The sequence below is a fragment of the Cervus elaphus genome, chromosome 30, assembly GCF_910594005.1.
Source record: "Cervus elaphus chromosome 30, mCerEla1.1, whole genome shotgun sequence".
NCBI lineage: Eukaryota > Metazoa > Chordata > Mammalia > Artiodactyla > Cervidae > Cervus > Cervus elaphus.
The window spans coordinates 16,457,598-16,477,667 of record NC_057844.1 but is presented as its reverse complement, the minus strand read 5'-3'; the positions used below and the strand labels follow the sequence as shown (position 1 = coordinate 16,477,667).

Below are 20,070 nucleotides of genomic sequence, written 5' to 3'. Positions count from 1 at the left end.
ATCCTAGGTGCCCCACCAGGGATCGAACCCACATCCTCAGCCGTGAAAGCAGAGTCCTAGTAACTGGACCACCAGGGAATTTCCTGCTCCTGCTCACTTATGCGCTGTGTTACAACGGGCAACTTACTTAATACCTAAGTATTTCTAAGTTAATGATGGACTTCCCAACTGGCACAGTGCTCAAGAAATCCACCTGCTAATGCAGAACTGGACATGGAACAACAGACTGGTTCCAGGTAGGAAAAGGAGTACGTCAAGGCTGTATATTGTCACCCTGCTTATTTAACTTATATGCAGAGTACATCATGAGAAACGCTGGGCTGGAGGAAGCACAGCTGGAATCAAGATTGCCAGGAGAAATAAAAACCTCAGATATGCAGATGACACCACCCTTATGGCAGAAAGCGAAGAAGAACTAAAGAGCCTCTTAATGTAACTCCATGGCTGATTCATGTCAATGTATGACAAAACCCACTACAATATTGTAAAGTAACTAGCCTCCAACTAATAAAAATAAATGAAAAAAGAAAAAGAAAAAAAAAGAAAGTGAAAGAGGAGACTGAAAAAGTTGGCTTAAAGCTCAACATTCAGAAAACTAAGATCATGGCATCCGGTCCCATCACTTCATGGGAAATAGATGGGGAAACAGTGGAAACAGTGGCTGACTTTATTTTTCTGGGCTCCAAAATCACTGCAGATGGTGATTGCAGCCATGAAATTAATTTCCTTGGGAGGAAAATTATGACCAACCTAGAGAGCATATTGAAAAGCAGAGACATTACTTTGCCAACAAAGGTCTGTCTAGTCATGGCTATGGTTTTTCCAGTAGTCATGTATAGATGTGAGAGTTGGACTATAAAGAAAGCTGAGTGCTGAAGAATTGATGCTTTTGAACTATGGTGTTGGAGAAGACTCTTGAGAGTCCCTTGGACTGCAAGGAGATCCAACCAGTCCATCCTAAAGGAGGTCAGTCCTGGGTGTTCATTGGAAGGACTGATGTTGAAGCTGCAACTCCAATACTCTGGCCACCTGATGTGAAGAGCTGACTCATTTGAAAAGCCCCTGATGCTGGGAAAGATTGAAGGCAGGAGGAGAAGGGGACGACAGAGGATGAGATGGTTGGATGGCATCACTGACTCGATGGACATGGGTTTGGGTGGACTCCAGAAGTTGGTGATGGACAGGGAGGCCTGGCGTGCTGCGGTTCATGGGGTCACAAAGAGTCGGACACAACTGAGCAGCTGAACTGAACTGAATGCAGGAGATGTAAGCGACACAAGTTCGATCTCTGGGTTGGGAAAATCCCCTGGAAAACGAAATGGCAACCTACTCCAGCATTCTTGCCTGGCAAATTCCACGGACAAAGGAACCTGGCGGGCTACAGTCCTTGCAAAGAGTCAGACACGACTGAGCACTTTTCATTCGTCCAAAACAGAAATTCCATTATCTGTATGGGGCCACTGCAAAAACAAGAAACCAAAAGTGTGAGAAAACAGACTTCTTGGATCACTGGGAAGCTGCACACAGAAAAAAGTTTAGGAAGGTGACTGATCCCCAATCTCCACATAAATGAGTCTGGCTGGAGAGCCAGGAGGGTCTTGGGTGTATGTAAATATGTATTAAGGGCATCACCTCTTCATATAAACTCGTGCTGAATGGTGACACAATCTCTGCATATAAAAGGACTGTTGGGCAGTAAGAGTTAAGTTTCTGAGATCTGGTGAGAATCTACCTTGAGTTTAAAGTGTGACCAGAACTGTCCGCTGCCACCAGAGGTCTGAGGACAGAGGAAACCAAGGGCAGCTGTGCACGCCCTGGGCGGCCTCGCCAGCCTCCAACCAGCTGTCTCCTCGGGAGGCGCCGCCGGAGACAGTGCTCCAGGCGCGGAGCAAGAAGCCTGCCAATCAGTCAGCCGAGAAATCGGAGCTACTGCTATCATCATGTTATCGTTATTACCACCACTACTTACCAGCAGAAACAGAGTAAGGAAGTTTATTTGATTAATTTGTATTGAAGTACAGTCGATTTACAATGCTGTGCTAGCTTCCACTGTACGGCAAAGTGGTCCAGCCACACACAAACACAAATCTTTCTTCAGATTCCTTCCCACTACAGGTTGTTACAAGGTGCTGAACATAGCTCTCTGCGCTCTACAGACAGCCCTGTTGCTAATCTCGTCTAAATGCAGTAGGAAACACCTGCTAACCCCAAGCTCCTCAGTTACCCCTCCCTCTCCCACCTTTGGGAGCCATAAGTCTGCTTCCACATTTGTGAATCTGTGTATTTTGTAAATAAGTATTTGTGTCGGTGTTTTGGACTCCACATATGTCATACCATATTTGTTTTTGTCTGACTCACCTGACTTAGTATGATAATCTCTAATTCATCCATGTTGCTGCAAATGGCATTATTTCATTCCTTTTTAAGGCTACATAATAGTCCACTGTATAAATGCCAAATCTCCTTAGTTCATTCATCTGCTGATGGATATTTAAGTTGCTTCTGTGTCTTGGCTATTATAAGTACTGGTGCTATGAATCCTGGAGTGCATGTATCTTTTCAAATTAAGAGTTTTCTCCTGATGTACACCCAGGAGTGGGACTGCTGGCTCATATGGTAGTTCTATTTTTAGTCTTTTAAGAAACCCCCATATTGTTGTCCATAGTGGCTGCACCGATTTGCATTCCCATCAACAGTGCAAGAGGGTTCCCTTTACGGAGTAAGTAAATTTATTTATCAGAATTGAACTGCTTCTTGGAAACAGAATAGTCTGTAAATTACCTTTATCAGTTATTTATGAACAGATCATGACAACAATCAAACACATAATTCTCTCAGCAGTTTATACGTTATCTAAGAAGCTCAGACTGGTAAAACATCTACCTGCACTGCAGGAGACCTGGGTTCCATCCCTGGGTTGGGAAGATTCCCTGGAGAAGGAAATGGCGGTCCACTCCAGTATTCTTGCCTGGAGAATCCCATGGACAGAGGAGCCTGGTGGCTACAGTCCATGGGGTTGGAAAGAGTCAGACACAACTGAGCAATGAACACACACACAAGAAGGTAAAGGGGGGAGGGAGATGTGGATCAGGCAGAGATTTGGGCAAAAAAAGCAGAAAGCAAGAAAGCACACGGAGGCTAGGCTGAAATAAAAAGGCTAGACAGAGTGTGGCTTGCACTCTTATTATAAGAAAAATACAAATAATCTACAAACTATATTCTACTAGAGAGCTGAGGTCCCAGTGTCATCAAGCAGCTAAAAAGCTAGAAAAAGAAGGGCACCTTCAGGCCCACCAATAGCTGAGGGTTGAGGAGGAACGGTAAGAAAACACAAAATTCAAAATGATATGAAACATCTTCTTCCCACGGACCCATTCCCCAGCCACCCAGTTCCCTCTCCAGGAGTTACTGATGTTAACTAGTTTCTCATGAAGCTTTTCTAAGACAATTTATGCATATACAAAGGAAGTGTACCTTTTTTTAAAAACCCAAATAGCAGTATAATACATACATCTTGCCTTTTTTATTTGACATGCAGCATTTTCAACAGAGTATAAGAAAAAGATGGGGGAAAAAAAAAGAAAAAGATGGAATTTATTTTCTTACTTCAAATTCACAACTCTTGTCATTAAATTATAACAAGGGCATTATTTTACAAGTCCAGCAGTTTAGAATGATTACATGAAAATCAAGTTGCCCTCTTCCCTTCTCTGACCTTTCAATTCTTCTCTGAGAATTGAAAATGCTTATAATTTGAGAAATATTTCTAAGGAATTGTAGGGTAAAATGAAGAACTTTTAAAAGCAGAAGGAACTGAAGAGATTATCTGTAATTTTTATCAACTTTCTTTTATAAAAATTATTCACATTTTTATTCCAAAACTTCAGAAGAGTTAAAAAGTTCACTGTTTTCAGTATTTTTGGTGGTTATTCCATAACTCGAAAACACAGATTAACAAAACTGTGTTTGAATTCATCAATTTAAGGTCCTATCTACTGACTCCCATGATGTAAAGTGAAATTAATACCCTTAGTATTTCCTTCTATATTTACTCTCAAATTCTGTTACCTATATACCACCTCTTTTATAGACTGTCAAAATTTGTATTGTTAGATAATTAAGTCTTAGATTCATTTCTTAAATGATGAATTTGCCAAAATTGCAGATTTACTGAAACCACCTTTTTTTTGGGTGTGCCACATCCTCATTACTGTCAAGTCAAAAGGATCCAGGGGTGTCATACATGTGCTCTGTCACTTTGAACAAAAACGTATCCTCTAATACACTTTAGAAAATAAAGTCATATGAAAACTCTATCTACTTGAGAAGGTACTACACAGTTAATCCAAATATAATCTAGACGTTGTGAGTAAATGAGATAATCTGAATTATGAAGGAGCATTCTACTTGATCACTTCATGCACAAATGACCACTTTCCAACCACAAGGACTTTTAAATATCAGAAGCAGAAGGCGGCTTCCTGTCCTGTTGCCTCGTTCTAATACAAAACCATTTTCTCTCAAACCAAACAAGCTAGAAGTCACAATGCAACCACTTCTAAGCAACAATTTTTTAGAATCACAAAACAAGTTGCTTTCTAAGAGGTTATGAGGGAATTCGCTAGTGGTCCCTTGGATAAGACTCCTCACTCCCAACAGAGGGGCCCGGGATTCAACCCCTGGTCAAGGAATTAGATCCCACGTACCACAACTAAGACCTGGTGCAGTCAAATAAATAATAAATATGTTTTTTAAAAAAGAAGTTATAAAAAGATGTCCTCATTAGGTACATCTGCCCAGCTGTCTTCGTTCCTCAAAGCACCTGGAACAGAACGGGAAATTAAGAAGCATGTGTTGGTGTCACCAACTGTCCTATTCTGACCGCTCTTTCACTCCTGGAGAGGAGATGACCGAACACCTCTGGTTCACACGCACTGTCCCGGTGTCCGGATGGAGAGGACATCAACCATCAGAGAGGAAAGAGCCCAGACTGGGGTTCCTGACTGGTAGTTCCGGAGAGCTACTGTATATAAACGGGGACACTAACATATTAAATAACTAATTACAAACTATCAAGCCTTGCCTGACCAGCTGAGCAGGTCCAGGAAAAAATAAGCAAATATGCCTTTCTCTCCAAACTTTTCTTGCACAGTTTTGGGTTGGAGAAAATCACTTTTGTAATCAATGTAATGAATTTATTCCCTAAACGAAACCTGACATTATCGACTCTGCTTGGAGGAAATCATTGAAGAGGTACAGATGGAGACTCAGAACCTTCCTCAAGGCACCTAACTCCTCCTTTTCTGCCATCTGGTCTGAGTGACACCTACATCAGCTCAAGGAGGTAAGACTCTAGCCTGTACTTTTACAGGGCTAGCCACCTGGGGAGAGAAGCACATTCATAATACAACACTGACAGGCAGCTTGCTGTGTGCACACACATCATTTAATTCTCACATACCCGGAGAGGCACATATCATCCCCATTGTATAAAGAAGAAAACAGTTTCAGGGAAGGATCAATCTAAAGTCACAAAGCCTTTAGGAAAACAGCTCTAACAGTCAATTACAGGTAACTTTCAGGGTAAATCATCTCAGCATTTTATCCAGAATGACTAAACTCAGCAGAAAGAAAAAGGATCTCATGACTAAAAAACATGCCCTAGCTACAAGAAACCAGTCTACCACAAATTTTCTTATTTAACACCAACTTAAAAGGTGTAACTCCTTTCCAAGAAAAGACTAGTTCACTTTCATAAAAAAGAAGGTTATTAACAGCTTTATGATATTTATTGAAAGTTAGCTGGTCTCTTGCTATTCAACTAACTTGCCCAGTTCCTGCTATTCAGGAAACAATTTATCTCCTGAAAACTGGAAAATGCTACAGAAAATCCTTTACAGATACCTGGGTTGGACAAAATAAAAACTGAGGCATTCTTTCTCACTGCCAATGTTAAAAGAGTGACAACAGGGTTAAAAAATTCAGTTTCCGTCTTCCCTGGTGGTTCAGTGGTAAGGAATCTACCTGCCAATTCAGGAGACACCAGGTTCAATCCCCGGGTCAGGAAGATCCCCTGGAGGAGGAAATGGCAACCCACTCCGGAATTCTTGCCTGGAGAATCCCATGGACAGAGGAGCCTGGAGGGCTACAGTCATGGGGTCCCAGAGTCAGATGAGACTGAGCACACACATGCACACACAAGTCTCCCCATCAGACACATCAAGGGGAAAGAGGGCTGTTGAAAGCAGAAGGGCAATGAGAATCCCTCTAACGGGTTCCAGGATGGGTAAATGACAGGCTGGTATCTGATTCTCACAGGAATCCAACACGAAGACTGCACACACCAGAAGACCCTCACTGAACCTCTGATCTGGTCACACTCTACCTACCCAGGACTTTACATTGCCTTGTCCTCCAGCTAGATTACTTTTCTTGTCTTTACAACGCTGGCTTCTTGTTTTCCAACGTGAGTTCTCTACTTAGTCAATTTCTTAGAAAGGCCTTCCATCTTATCTGAAAGGGCATACCTCATTCCTTGGTGTCATACCATCCTGTTTTATTTTCTCTATATCCTGGACCACCATTTGAACTTACCTTCTTAGCTCTTTTTTTACATATTTATGATCACCATAATTATGTCAGCTCCATGAGGCAGGGATCTTGTCTTTCTTATCTTTCCATCCTCAATTCCTCGCCCTCAGTCAGGCACATAATATATGTTAAATGACTGCATGGGGCTAACAGTAGGCATTATATTGCACGAATATCTCATAACAGGATGAAAATGAAGAAATTCCATTTACTTCTCTCCAACCGCTTTTCCTCATGCTCGATGGGAAGAATAATAGTTTGTGACCCAAGGCAATAGAAACAAATTGGGTCACTTTTCTTATGGGACACAGTTTGCCAAAGGTACTGTGATGTCCAAGCATACTGCTTTGGTAACAGGCCAGATCCAACTATAAACAGACTGAAATATTTACAGAGCAAACAACTTCTATTCCCCGAGCATAAAAGGTTTTGATGGCAACGCCAAAGCAAATTTCTACCTACTTCATTTATTTCAAATCCAATTTCAGCACAGACTTATACAGGTGGACAGAGAAACCCAAGAAAGAACACCTGTATTTTACTGCAAAGCATGAGGCAATGTAAGTGAGAACTTTCGAACCGAAGTTCTTACCCTCTAAAAGCTTAAATCGCTAAACTCCACCTGCCTTTGGACACCGACGTGTGAAAACAAGGCTTTCAACATCAAAAGTAACTATGGGTACAAATAAAATGACCTTCTAAACCTGGCCCCCAAACCAGAAAAAGTTTGTCAAACATCTGACAACTCATAAAACATACTTCTTGATACTATAATTAATTGAACTGAATCACACAGGCAGTAAAATGCACAGCATCCCAAAATGGTACTTATAATTAGAAACGTTGACACTAAAACCGAAAGCCAGCATTATCTAATAAAGTACTGACCTAGCTTCCAAAGAAAAACATTTTTATAAATATAAACACAACCGGCACTTGATTCGAGAGCTCAACAGATCAACGTGCGATGAATGAAAACTGTCACCGGGGGCTAACGCTGGTCTTCCCCAGGCGCCCCTAGGGAAAAAGGAAGCCGGGTTATTCATTACGGTGGCAAACGAACACCAACAGGAGGCTGTCCTGAAAGCGAAGCACTTCGGGTTCGCCGCGCTCTCCTTCCGGGAGAGTGTGGGCGGCAGGACCGGGCCTCGGTGACCCCAGGGACACCCGGGGCGAGACACCAGGGGCAAAGCTCCCGGCCAACCGGCCCGCGCCGCAGGGGGAGCGCCGGCGGTCCCGGGCAGCGAGAGGCCTGACAGCCCGGGAAAGGGAGCAGCCTCGCCCACCGGAGCCGTCCCTGCGCCCGGGAAGGAGGGCAGAGACCCGGGGCGGGGGTCTACAGGGCGGGCGTCGGCGGACGCGGCCACGGAGCTGACCCAGCCCGGCTCCCGCCGTCGCCTCACCTCGGCCGGCACGGGCAGGGCCTCGGCAGCCGCCTTCAGCGCCAGCACCGAGTCCGTCTGCCGGTCGGTCAGCGGAGCCGTCGTGTCCGCTCTCCCATCCCACAGAGCCAGCTTCTCCCGAGCGTCGCGCTCCGCCGCCGCCTCTGGCAGCGACAGCAGCAGAGCCGCCTCCGCCATCGCCGCCTCCCCGGCCCGCAGCAGCAGCGGGGAGGTGGGGACCCCGAGAGAGACACAGAGAGGCCCGAGGCCACTTCCGGGAGCGCTGAGGCTTCCAGCGCGGCACCGGCGGCGGGGCGGGGCGAGCCAGAACACTCTGACTCCGGAAGCGATTCCCTCCCCTGCGTGAGCGGGACTGAGTCCAGGACCGACGTGGCTTTCGACCGGGTACAAGTATTTCCGGTTGGGACGTAGAGACCGAGAGGACGAAGGCTCTAGGCCCTAACGGAAATAGACTTGCCCCTACCGGAAGTCCCTGCTTCAACATCAATAACTTTATTGTTACGTGTCGTTATTGACAACTGTGCTCCGTGACCCTGCCGGCAGGGGCCTTACTGAGCTCCAGGATCTGCTGCCTCTCTCAACTCACAGCACCGTAATTTGGGTTCGGTCTGTGGATTGCGATTTCCGTGTTGACGTGTTGAGTTACCACAACTTTTCCAACATTCAAAATTCCGCTGTTAGAAATCTAATTTATGAAAACATAAAAACTCAAAGGCTTAGGTATATCAGACATCATGTATGCTAAGTCGCTTCAGTCGTGTCCGACTCTTTGCAACCCCATGGATTGTAGCCTGCCAGACTCCTCTGTCCCTGGGGATTCTCCAGGCAAGAATACTGGAGTGGGTTGCCGGGTCTTCCTCCAATATCAGGCATCATAAATAGTATCAAATAACCACTCAAACGTCAGGCATTGAAGAACTGGATCAATAATTCAGGACACAGATGTGTAACTGGAAAGCTGTTCTGCCATTTATATCATATAGATTTCAGCAACAAAATAAATAATGATATTATTTGACCGTAACCTGTAGAATAAAATAAATACCTGAGTTCACACTGATATGAATAAATAAATAGGGGAGAAAAAAACTCCACTTTACTAAAGAATTTCAACAAATAAATGTAGAAAGACCAAACGAAAAAAATCATTAAGGATATCACAGCAATAATTAAAAAGCAGGGGAAAATCTAAGGATGCTAAAATTAGTGGGTCAAAGTTGGAGGAGATACAGAAATCTGCATAGTATCAAAGGATCTCTCAAAGATATTTATTAATGGGGGGAGGTGAGGGTGACTATAAACATTACAGTGGAGAAACCTGGAAGACATCCCCTTAACCAAGTGATCAAGGTCAACATCATCACCATGAAACTCCTAATGATAGATCAAGAAGGACACAGTATCACTTCTGTGATATTCTTGCCAGAAATGCAAAACCACATTCTCATTATGAGAAAACATCAAACAAACTCAAATTGACAGACATCCTACAAAACTGCTCACCAGTAGTCTTCAAAAGTGTCAAAGTGAAAAAACAAAAAAAAAGTCAAAGTCATAAATGAGAAGGAAGACTGAGGAATTATTACATTTAGGGGATGAGAGAGACTTGACAAGTAGATGCAATGTGGGAGCCTGGATTGGATCTTGGGACAAAAAAGGGAAAACTATAGAAAAAAATAAGCACTATGGTTTAGATAACAGTAGTGTACCAAAGTAACTTCCCAGTTTTGATTGTTGTACATGATGTGGTTATGTAAGATGGTAACACAAGGTGAAAATGGATGAAGGGCACATCTGAACTCTGTAGCACTTCTGCAGTTTTCTAAAGTCTAAAATGGCATCACCGACACAATGGACATGGGTTTGGGTGGACTCCAGGAGTTGGTGATGGACAGGGAGGCCTGGCGTGCTGCAGTTCATGGGGTCGCAAAGAGTCAGACACAACTGAGCGACTGAACTGAACTGAAAATTATATTAAAGTCAAGAGTTAAAACTTTCCTGGTGGTCTAGCAGTTAAGATTCCATAGTTACCATACCCTACATGCCACAGCTAACACCCACTGCAACCAAATAAATATATTAAATATTTTAAAGAGTTAAAATTCTTGTAGCAAATGTGTATCTCTTTGGAGAAATGATAAAACTGAGAATAAAACAGTGTATCATACTGTTGACCAAAAGAAACACTCCCAAAATATTCACAGATGGTTAGAGTTATTAATAATTACTTTATTTTTCTTTTTTTTCAGTGAGTTTTGCATCTAAGTTAAGGGTTTTTTTGTCCGTTTAATTATTATACCTAAAACACACTTTCTCCTTTTCAAGCCAGGCTGATTACAAAAATATCAGAAATGAAGTTTATCCTGTTGAGTTTTGTGATAATAATTCTTCACCAAATATTATCCTTCAGATGCCAAATATAAGCATCTTCTCTCACACATGTGCTTATTCTGCAGATTTTCCTAAACTCATAATCATGCTTTGTTATTGTTGTTGCTGTCTAGTCACTAAGTTGCGACCAACTCTTTGTGACCCCGTGGACTGTAGCCTACTAAGCTCCTCTGTCCGTGGGATTCTCTAGGCAAGAATACTGGAGTGGGTTGCAATTTCCTTCTCCAAGTGTTCTTCCCAACCCAAGGATCAAACCCAAGGCTCCTGCAGGTGGATTCTTTACCACTGAGCCACCAGGGAAGCCCCATACTTTCTTTTAAATATTATGCTAAATTTCTTAAAATATAATCTGCCAACTGGTGGTTCACAGTGCTACAGGGATGCAGTGCAGGTTGTGATACTCACAGAAATGATTTAGACAAGGGCTGAATCTTTAACCAGCTGCTGTGAGGGCAAATGAGGCAAATGAGGGGAGAGAAGGGTAGATATCCAACACAATGATGACTGGACTATTCTTGAACTGAAGAACTGGAGCTAAGAGAAGACAGCAGAGATCCAGCAGTCACCAGCCGGCCCTGCAGGGTGGGGGAGAGACAAAGGCAATGGAACAGTAACTGCAGTGTTCCTGGGGTATTTTCAATGCAGAACACTGGCACAGAAGTATATACATTTGAACAATGCACTGATTGCTCAAAATTCAGTGGAGAGTGTGGAATATAGTATGCTGAATTCTACTTCAGACTCTAGTGCTCTTTTCTGTATGGGCAAATACTATCTAGTGGCCCCTCACCTCCAGAAGTATAAATTTCCTATAATGGATCCACTTTTACAGTCTATATCACAAGTCAAATTTCTTCCTATTTCCAACTGATGATTAGCTTATTCCCAGATGCACTAGATGCCATGACAAATACAACTGCAGCTTTGCTAATGTAGTTTTTTTGGGGAGAGGTGGCCTCACCTCACAGTTTGCAGGATCTCAGTTGCCCAACCAGGGACTGAACTCAAGTCACAATGGTGAAAGCACCAATCCTAGCCACTAGACCACCAGGGAACTCTCTCTACTGTAATTTTTAACAATATATTTATTTGATTCAAGTATTGACAAGTGTTCCCATAAAGTCATTCAAATTGATAAACACTCATATCACATATATGTGTATATATGCATGTATGTATAAAGCACACATATGTATTCATATGGAGAAGGAAATGGCAGCCTCTAGTATTCTTCCCTGGGAAATCTCATTGACAGAGGACCCTGGTGGGCTACAGTCCACGGGGTTGTAAACAGTAGACGCGACTGAGCACACACAACATGCACACACTATGTGTTCATACAATGTGTGCATGAAAGAGAGAAATGAGAAGACAGGACTGCATAGGCTATCTTGGTGTTGGAGAAGACTCTTGAGAGTCCTTTGGACTGCAAGGAGATCAAACCAGTCCATCCTAAAGGAAATAAGCCCTGAATATTCATTGGAAGGACTGATGCTGAAGCTGAAGCTCCAATGCTTTGGCCACCAGATGCGAAGAACTGACTCATTAGAAAAGATCCTGATGCTGGGAAAGATTGACGGCAGGAGGAGAAGGGGACAACAGAGGATGAGATGGTTGGATGGCATCACTGACTCGCTGAACGTGAGTTTGAGCAAGTTCCAGGAATTGGTGATGGAGAGGGAAGCCTGGCACGCTGCAGTCCATGGGCTCGCAAAGAGTCAGACATGACTGAGCGACTGAACTGAACTGATCTTGGGAAAAGGACAAGGATGAGGTCACTGGAGACTCATCCCCATACCATCATAGATGACATTTTCGTTTATGCTACTGCTAAGTCACTTCAGTTGTGTCCGACTCTGTGCGACCCCATCCCTGGGATTCTCCAGGCAAGAACACTGGAGTGGGTTACCATTTCCTTCTCCAATGCATAAAAGTGAAAAGTGAAAGTGAAGTCACTCAGTCATGTTATTCAAATTTCCCTTTTGACCTCTTGATTGAAACCCTGTAAGTAAGGCAGGTTTTTCTCCCATTTAGGTGTAAATAAATGAAACACAGGATGATGAAGTGAGACCTCAAAGATATTTGTGAAGTTGAAGGAAAATGCCACTTTAATACACTCTTTTCTAGAGGGAATCTTGCCAACACCTATCAGAGCACAGGCCAGAGAAATGGAAAGAGAAGACAGCCCTTTGATCCAGCAATTTTATATGAGAGAATCTATCCTGAGAAATTTTTACATATTAAACACAAAAAAGTACATACATAGGATAATTTTGTGGGGAAAAAATGGACACAGCTTAAATATTTTTCAATAGAGGGAATGGTTTAGTTCCTATTATCTATTGCTACCTAACAAACTAACCCCAAAATCATGCCCTACATGAACCACCACTTCATTATCTTTCATAATCTTGCAGGTCAGGAATTTCTAGAGAGCATATCACAAAAGAGTTGTCTCTGTTCACCATGTCTGGAGCCACAGGGTCTCTCCATGAGGCCGCTCATATGTGAAGACCTCAGAGTATTTGGATGTGACTCAAGGCTTGAAGACATTGTTCCAGCTTCTTCTGACCTTGCATCAGAAGTCACAGAAGGTCATTTCTGCTGCACTCTGCCAAGCGAGTCACTTTAGTCAGGTCAGATTCAAGGGGAGGAGCTGACCCCCTTCCTAATGGGAGGAGTAGTTAAGAATAGGCAGCATTTTTTATTTTTTGCTCTGGTTGTGCTGCAGGATCTTAGTTCCCTGACCAGGGATTGAACCCTCACCCTTGGCAGTGAAAGCATGGAGTCCTAATCACTAGACTACCAAGGAAGTCCCTAATTAGTGTTCCACTGAGAATCCATAAAGTTCTACACATATGTGCAACTATTTGGGGACCTGCCACAAAGAAGCAGAGATGAGTTAGGTTGTGGGATACAAATATTGCAGGGAATTCCCTGATGGTTCACTGGTTAAGACTCCATGCTTCCACTGCAGGGGTCACGAGTTCAGTCCTTGGGGTTCCTACACGGCACAGCATGGCCAAAATATATATGGCAATGGTTTGAGGAGTCTTTCAGAAAAGGGTAGAGGAAAGGAAATTTTCTGAAAGGGATTTGTGACTGTTTTCTGAAATTAAGAACGTGAGCATAAACACCACAGCAGCCTGGAAATTGAGCAACAGCTGGGCCAACTGTAGAGGAAAGAAAGGAAAGCTAGAGGGACTTGGACCTCAGGGGATTGACCAAGAATTGGAAGCCACCTCCACTGGCCTCTGATGGTATTAATCCCCCCACGTGGTGCTCATTCAGCTTGTGACTCCCTGCCAGTAGGTTATGGTGTAAAACATGTAAACATGTACTAGCTGCTGCTGCTGCTGCCAAGTCGCTTCATTCGTGTCCGACTCTGTGCAGCCCCATAGACGGCAGCCCACCAGGCTCCCCCGTCCCTGGGATTCTCCAGGCAAGAACACTGGAGTGGGTTGCCATTTCCTTCTCCAATGCATGGAAGTGAAAAGTGAAAGTGAAGCCGCTCGGTCCTGTCCAACTCTTAGCGACCCCATGGACTGCAGCCCACCAGGCTCCTCCATCCATGGGATTTGCCAGGCAAGAGTACTGGAGTGGGGTGCCATTGCCTTCTCCGTATGTACTAGCAGTAAATCTAAAATAACCGAACCCTAACACAAGGTCTTAAGTGGTTATCCCCACCTCCCAAAGAAGGTTCCTTCCTTCTCCCCTTGGCTGGGATGTGGGGAGGGGAGGTACTGGTCACCTTTTGGTCACCTCTGGAGGACTCCTCTGGGTGGAAACATGCTCTCCAGCCTTCTGGTTGGTAAATGAGGGATGTTTTGTTTGGTTTTGATGATTAAAAACAAAACAACCAAAAAGCAAAAACGCATGTCTTCTTTTTTAAATAAGTTTCATGATTATGGCATGGCATAACAGGCAGATATTCACGCGAAATATCCTAGATCCTGCATTTTAAAATTTTCATCTGCAGATTTTTATCAAGCATGACTGGCATTTTGTTGAATCGAACTGTAAACTTGAAACAGGGGAAAAGAAAAAAATTCTTGCCACGTTTGTTTCTCCCCTACCCCCGCTACCCCCCCCCTTCCTCCCCCCACTACCCCGCTGCCCCCACTTCCTTCCTGGGTTGTGAGCTTGCTAAGGAACAACTGTGGCTGAGCCTCAGGGCCCACCAGGGCTGCCCGTGGTTTCCGTGGTCCGGCTTCCCCTCCTTCCCCGCCTCCAAGTCTGCGCTTGCGCCTCCCGCTGGCCGCGGCAGGTGGGCGGGCGCCTGGGGGGCTCGCGCGCCAGTGGCCGGCTCACCCTAACACCGCGACAGCCACGCAGGGCCCGCTCCTTTCTGGGCCGGAGTAGTGACTAGGACCCCGCGTATCTGTACCAGGCTGCCTGGGGACACTCCCGTTCTTGTCACAGAAGCTGGATCCCAGGCGGCCACGACCCAGCTCCCGCCGGAGAGCATCAGCATCCCAGCCTGGGGTCTCTTTGGAGGCTTCGCTGCACACGAGATGGATGATGGTTAAGCCGGTTCGCTTACATTCCCAAGGCCAGTGCCAGGGTCGGTCCAGGGTGCTCACCATCCTCTGCCTGTCCTTGGGTCTGTGCTGACAATGCAGAACGGTGTTTAAGAGCCGGGTCCCAGAGGCCAACCACCAGGGCTAGACCCTGGTCACCTTCCCCGAGTGAATGTGGGGATTGTAACCTCCGTGCCTCAGCGTCCTGATGTGGAAAGGTGTACTGAGTAAAATAATACAAGTACGTGCCCTTAGACGAAAATGAGATGCTCTAATGTGGAAGCTTTAGCATCACACAGGGTGGCTGCTCAATAAGGCGTAGGTATTGGAGGGGTGGGGGGGGAGAGGAAGGAGGAGGAACTTTGACTTTCGAGTGGCTTAGATTTTATTTTAACCTCTGGAATTTTCCAGGCTGACCTTCCAAAGCCTCTAGGACTTGATGGCAGCTGTACCTCTGCCTGTGGGGACCTCCCAGTAATACCATCGAGCACGTTCCAAGGACAACTTCCCCACCTGCTTTCCAACCTTTCTTCTGTGCCAAGCCCCGAGGACCGGACCCACTGCCAGCAGTCATCAGCGTCTATTTCCACCTAGTTCTCAAGTGGGATGGGGCTCCAGAAGCACGTTCACTGGATTGAGAAGCCCTGATACTAATGACAGTCCACGCTCCCCAGCCCCATAAGGAATCACTGTTTTACACCAGCAACATCACACACCTGGGACACCCAAAGCATGTGCCTGTGTCTCAGCCCACACAGTTAATGAGGCCCCATCCTGCTCCTCCATGGGGCTCTGAGCAGCTAGAAGCAGCTTCGTGGTCATCTTGACAGTTTCTAGCTTAAAGTGACTTCAGGCTTTATTCTCAGAGAGCAAATAGCACACACCAGCACCTGGGTGTGTTCCCAAGTAAGGGCTCTTGACCTTGTAAGAATGGGATTAAGAGCCAGAAGAAAACCTAAAGAGCCTAAAATCAAACTCTTTCCATTCTACAGATGAGCAAACTGAGGTAGACAGAGAGATGACCAGTCTAAAGCCCTATGGATGATTAATGTCAAAACTAGGACTAGAACTCAGATAACCTGGGGATGATGCTCTTTGTGCTATCCCAGAGTTTTTCCAAGTTGTGTGTGAGTGGTCGGTTGCTCAGTTGTGTCCAAGTGATACACAAAGCCTTTAAAAAAAACTTGCAGAGTCCCAACTCTGACATAAACAACTGTATGATGTTATTTAAGCATGGGGAAAAAAGAAAAAGAAAACTTGACCTAAAAGCTTTGCATGTTTATATCAAAGTGGATTTATAAGCTACATATCAGTAAAAATATAAAACCAGTAACATTCAAAGTAACAATAAAGACGTGGATGATACTGTCTTGCTGGAAAACGAACTTGCTGCTGACAATATGAAGACGGTGCTGATTCCTGCCACAGAGCTGCTTTGGGGTTCTCACACTCATGTTACACCAGCAACACACTCAGTCATTTGAATCACCAGGAAGTCTTCACGCAGGCTGTATCCCAAACATCATGTTGTCCTTAAATGGCTTATACATTTGTTCAGTCGCTCTGTTGCATCCCACTTTTTGTGACCCCATGGACTGCAGCACACCAGGCTTCCCTGTCCTTCACCATCTCCCGGAGTTTGCTCAAACTCATGTCCATTGAGTTGGCGATGCCATCCAACCATCTCGTCCCCTTCTCCTGCCTTCTATCTTTCCCAGCATCAGGGTCTTTGCCAATTAGTTGGCTCTTAGCATCAGGTCGCAAAGTATTGGAGCTTCAGCTTCAGAATCAGTCCTTCCAATGAATATTCACAGTTGATTTCCTTTAGGATTGACTGGTTTGATCTCCTTGCAGTTCAAGGGATTCTCAAAGAGTCTTATCCAAAGGCACCAATTCTTTGGTGCAACAGGCCTGCCTGTTTGTTGTGATCCACACAGTCAAAAGCTTTAGCATAGTCATCAAAGCAGATGTTTTTCTGGAATTCTCTAGCTTTTTCTATGATCCAGCAGATGTTGGCAAACTCTGGTTCCTCTGCCTTTTCTAAATCCAGCTTGTACATACCATTTGCATATAAATCAATCCCTGTTCTTCTGTAGCTTAATTAAAAGTGAGGGAGGTGGGGTAGAAACTGAAATCATGTGGCAATCCTAAGACAATCATGCTGATGATGTAGAAAAAATATCTACATAAAGTATATGAAATGAAAACACACATTAAAAACACTGATCCAAGGCTTTGGTTCAAGAAACACCACACAGCAACTTCCCTGATGGTCCAGTGGTTAGACTCCACACTTTCATAGCAGGGGGCATGGATTCGATCTCTGATCACACAACTAAAATCCTGCTTGCCAGGCACTGTAGCAAAAAATAGAAGGAAAAAAAAAAAAGCCACACATTGTATCCTGCTGCTCTAAAGGCACAGATAATGGTGAACATCCCTATTACATGCCATAAATGTCTGTAACTAAACATTCTAAAGCTGTTTATCTTTGCTTCGTAAGACTTTTCATCCATGAATGTCTTAGAATAGGCTGCTGGAAATGGAAAACTGTGTATGGGACAGCAGTCAAGGGTGTTCCAGACCAAGGATGGGAAGAGAACATGGAGGAGATGGAGACACGGATCCCAAGACATCCTTCCGTTCCACTTCAAGGTCTCACCTCTCACCACTCAGTGATTAAAATCTGACCACTGCCAAAGATCCCAGCTAATAATGTAGCATCGCAAGAACAGCTGATGTTGTAGTATCAAGTACCTCTCATCTGCTCCTTACTTTACCCAGTAGGTGAAGTTTAAGTGCCAAAACATTAAATCATAGCATCGGTGAGGAGGAAAGATTAAACATCTGGCTTCTCAGATTTATACATTCACTTCATGGCTTACAATGAAGTCACAAGATGAAATCATTTGAAAGAAAATATTCTTATGCCACCTGCATGTCTGCAGCTCCCTCTTGCGTTTTTCAGAGCATGGTAATTTAAAACTGTTGAATTTCTTCCTACATGATCCCTAATTGATTATCAAAATCACTTCTCTTAGTGTTGGTTTTTATAGCTTCAAAAAGTATTTGAAGATCTGTTTCCCTTTTCAAATTATTACTTTGCTTACTCACTGTATCAATTTCTCATTCACACATCAGTGATCTGTATAAATCACTTTAAAAATGGACAATTAACTTAAATAGTAGGTTAGGCTTTATTTCACGACAGAATTGCTTCCTTAGGTCAGACATATGGTCCCCCAGCTTGCAATTTAGAATCAAGGCATATTTTGAATAAAGACATAAGCACTTGTCAAGTTTTCAACCTGAAAAATCTATGAACTGCATGTTTACTAGTCATAAAATTTAAAGAAATGGAAAAAAAAAACATTATTACATTATGTTGCCAAAAAATAACTTCCTAGCCTTGCTTCTTCAAGTTTAGGGGTGGTAAATGTTTCCCACAGCAGCTCATATCTAGGTTTTCTAACAACCATGGTTGGTCTCTTTAACTCCATTCAAGTCTTTACATAAATTCTGCTTCTTGATGGGAACTTGTCCAAATACAACCTTTTCATTCTGTCCCCCAAGTCTCTTAACCTTTCATATTTCCCATCTCCTTGTCTCAAGCTGTATACAGAGAAATTTTCTAAGATCTATTTTACAGGTTGAGACGGGCGGTGCAGGAGCGCGGCGAGAGGAGCTACCCCACGTCCAAGGTAAGGAGCAGCGGCTGAGTTTTACTGGAGCAGCCCTGAAGAGATACCCCACGTCCAAGGTAAGAGAGACCCAAGACAGTTGGCACTGAGGGAGGGCATCAGAGGGCAGACAGACGGAAACCACAATCACAGACAACTAGGCAATCAGATCACACGGACCACAGCCTTGTCTAACTCAATGAAACTAAGCCATGCCGTGTGGGGCCATCTGAGACAGACGGGTCATGGTGGAGAGTCTGACAGAATGTGGTCCACTGGAGAAGGGAATGGCAAACCACTTCAGTATTCTTGCCTTGAGAACCCCATGAACAGTATGAGAAGGCAAAAAGATAGGACACTGAAAAATGAACTCCCCAGGTCGGCAAGTGCCCAATATGCTACTGGAGATCAGTGGAGAAATACTGGAGGGATGGAGCCAAAGCAAAAACAACACCCAGTTGTGCATGGGTCTAGTGGTAGAAGCAAGGTTCGATGCTGTAAAGAGCAATATTGCATAGGAACCTGGAACGTTAGGTCCATGAATCAAGGCAAATTGGAAGTGGTCACACAGGAGATGACAAGAGTGAACATCAACATTCTAGGAATCAGCAAACTAAGATGGACTGGAATGGGTGAATTTAACTCAGATGACCACTGTATCTACTACTGTGGGCAGGAATCCCTTAGAAGAAATGGAGTAGCCATCATAGTCAACAAGAGTCTGAAATGCAGTACTTGGATGCAATCTCAAAATGACAGAATGATCTCTGTTCCTTTCCAAGGCAAACCATTCAATATCACGGTAATCCAAGTCTATGCCCTAACCAGTAATGCTGAAGAAGCTGAAGTTGAACAGTTCTATAAAGACCTACAAGACCTTCTAGAACTAACACCCAAAAAACATGTCCTTTTCATTACAGGGGACTGGAATGCAAAAGTAGGAAGTCAAGAAACACCTGAAGTAAATTTGGCCTTGGAGTACAGAATGAAGCAGGGAAAAGGCTAACAGAGTTTTGCCAAGAGAATGCACTGGTCATAGCAAACACCCTCTTCCAACAACACAAGACTCTACACATGGACATAACCAGATGATCGACACCGATATCAGATTGATTATATTCTTTGCAGCCAAAGATGGAGAAGCTCTATACAGTCATCAAAAACAAGACCGGGAGCTGACTGTGGCTCAGATCATGAACTCCTTATAGCCAAATTCAGACTGAAATTGAAGAAAGTGGAGAAAACCACTAGACCATTCAGGTATGACCTAAATCAAATCCCTTATGACTATACAGTGGAAGTGAGAAATAGATTTAAGGGACTAGATCTGATAAACAGAGTGCCTGATTAACTATGGACGGACGTTCGTGACATTATAAAGGACACAAGAATCAAGACCATCCCCAAGAAAAAGAAATGCAAAAAAGGAAAATGGCTGGCTGAGGAGGCCTTACAAATAGCTGTGAAAAGAAGGGAAGCGAAAAG

At 44.0% G+C, this 20,070-nt stretch overlaps 1 protein-coding gene across 2 annotated transcripts in view; it reads right to left on the bottom strand.

The window, feature by feature from the left end:
- Positions 1-8,326, bottom strand: part of COG3 (component of oligomeric golgi complex 3) — a 60,184-nt gene extending 51,858 nt beyond the window's left edge. Inside the window, exon 1 of one of the 2 annotated variants that reach the window (XM_043891711.1) lies at positions 7,995-8,326. In XM_043891711.1, the coding sequence (XP_043747646.1) occupies positions 7,995-8,171 (177 nt within the window). In that variant the 5' untranslated portion in view covers positions 8,172-8,326. Of the gene's footprint in view, positions 1-1,330; positions 1,350-7,994 lie in introns of those variants that run through there. The other variant, XM_043891712.1, reaches the window with a different exon arrangement.
- Between the last annotated feature and the right edge of the window lie 11,744 nt (positions 8,327-20,070).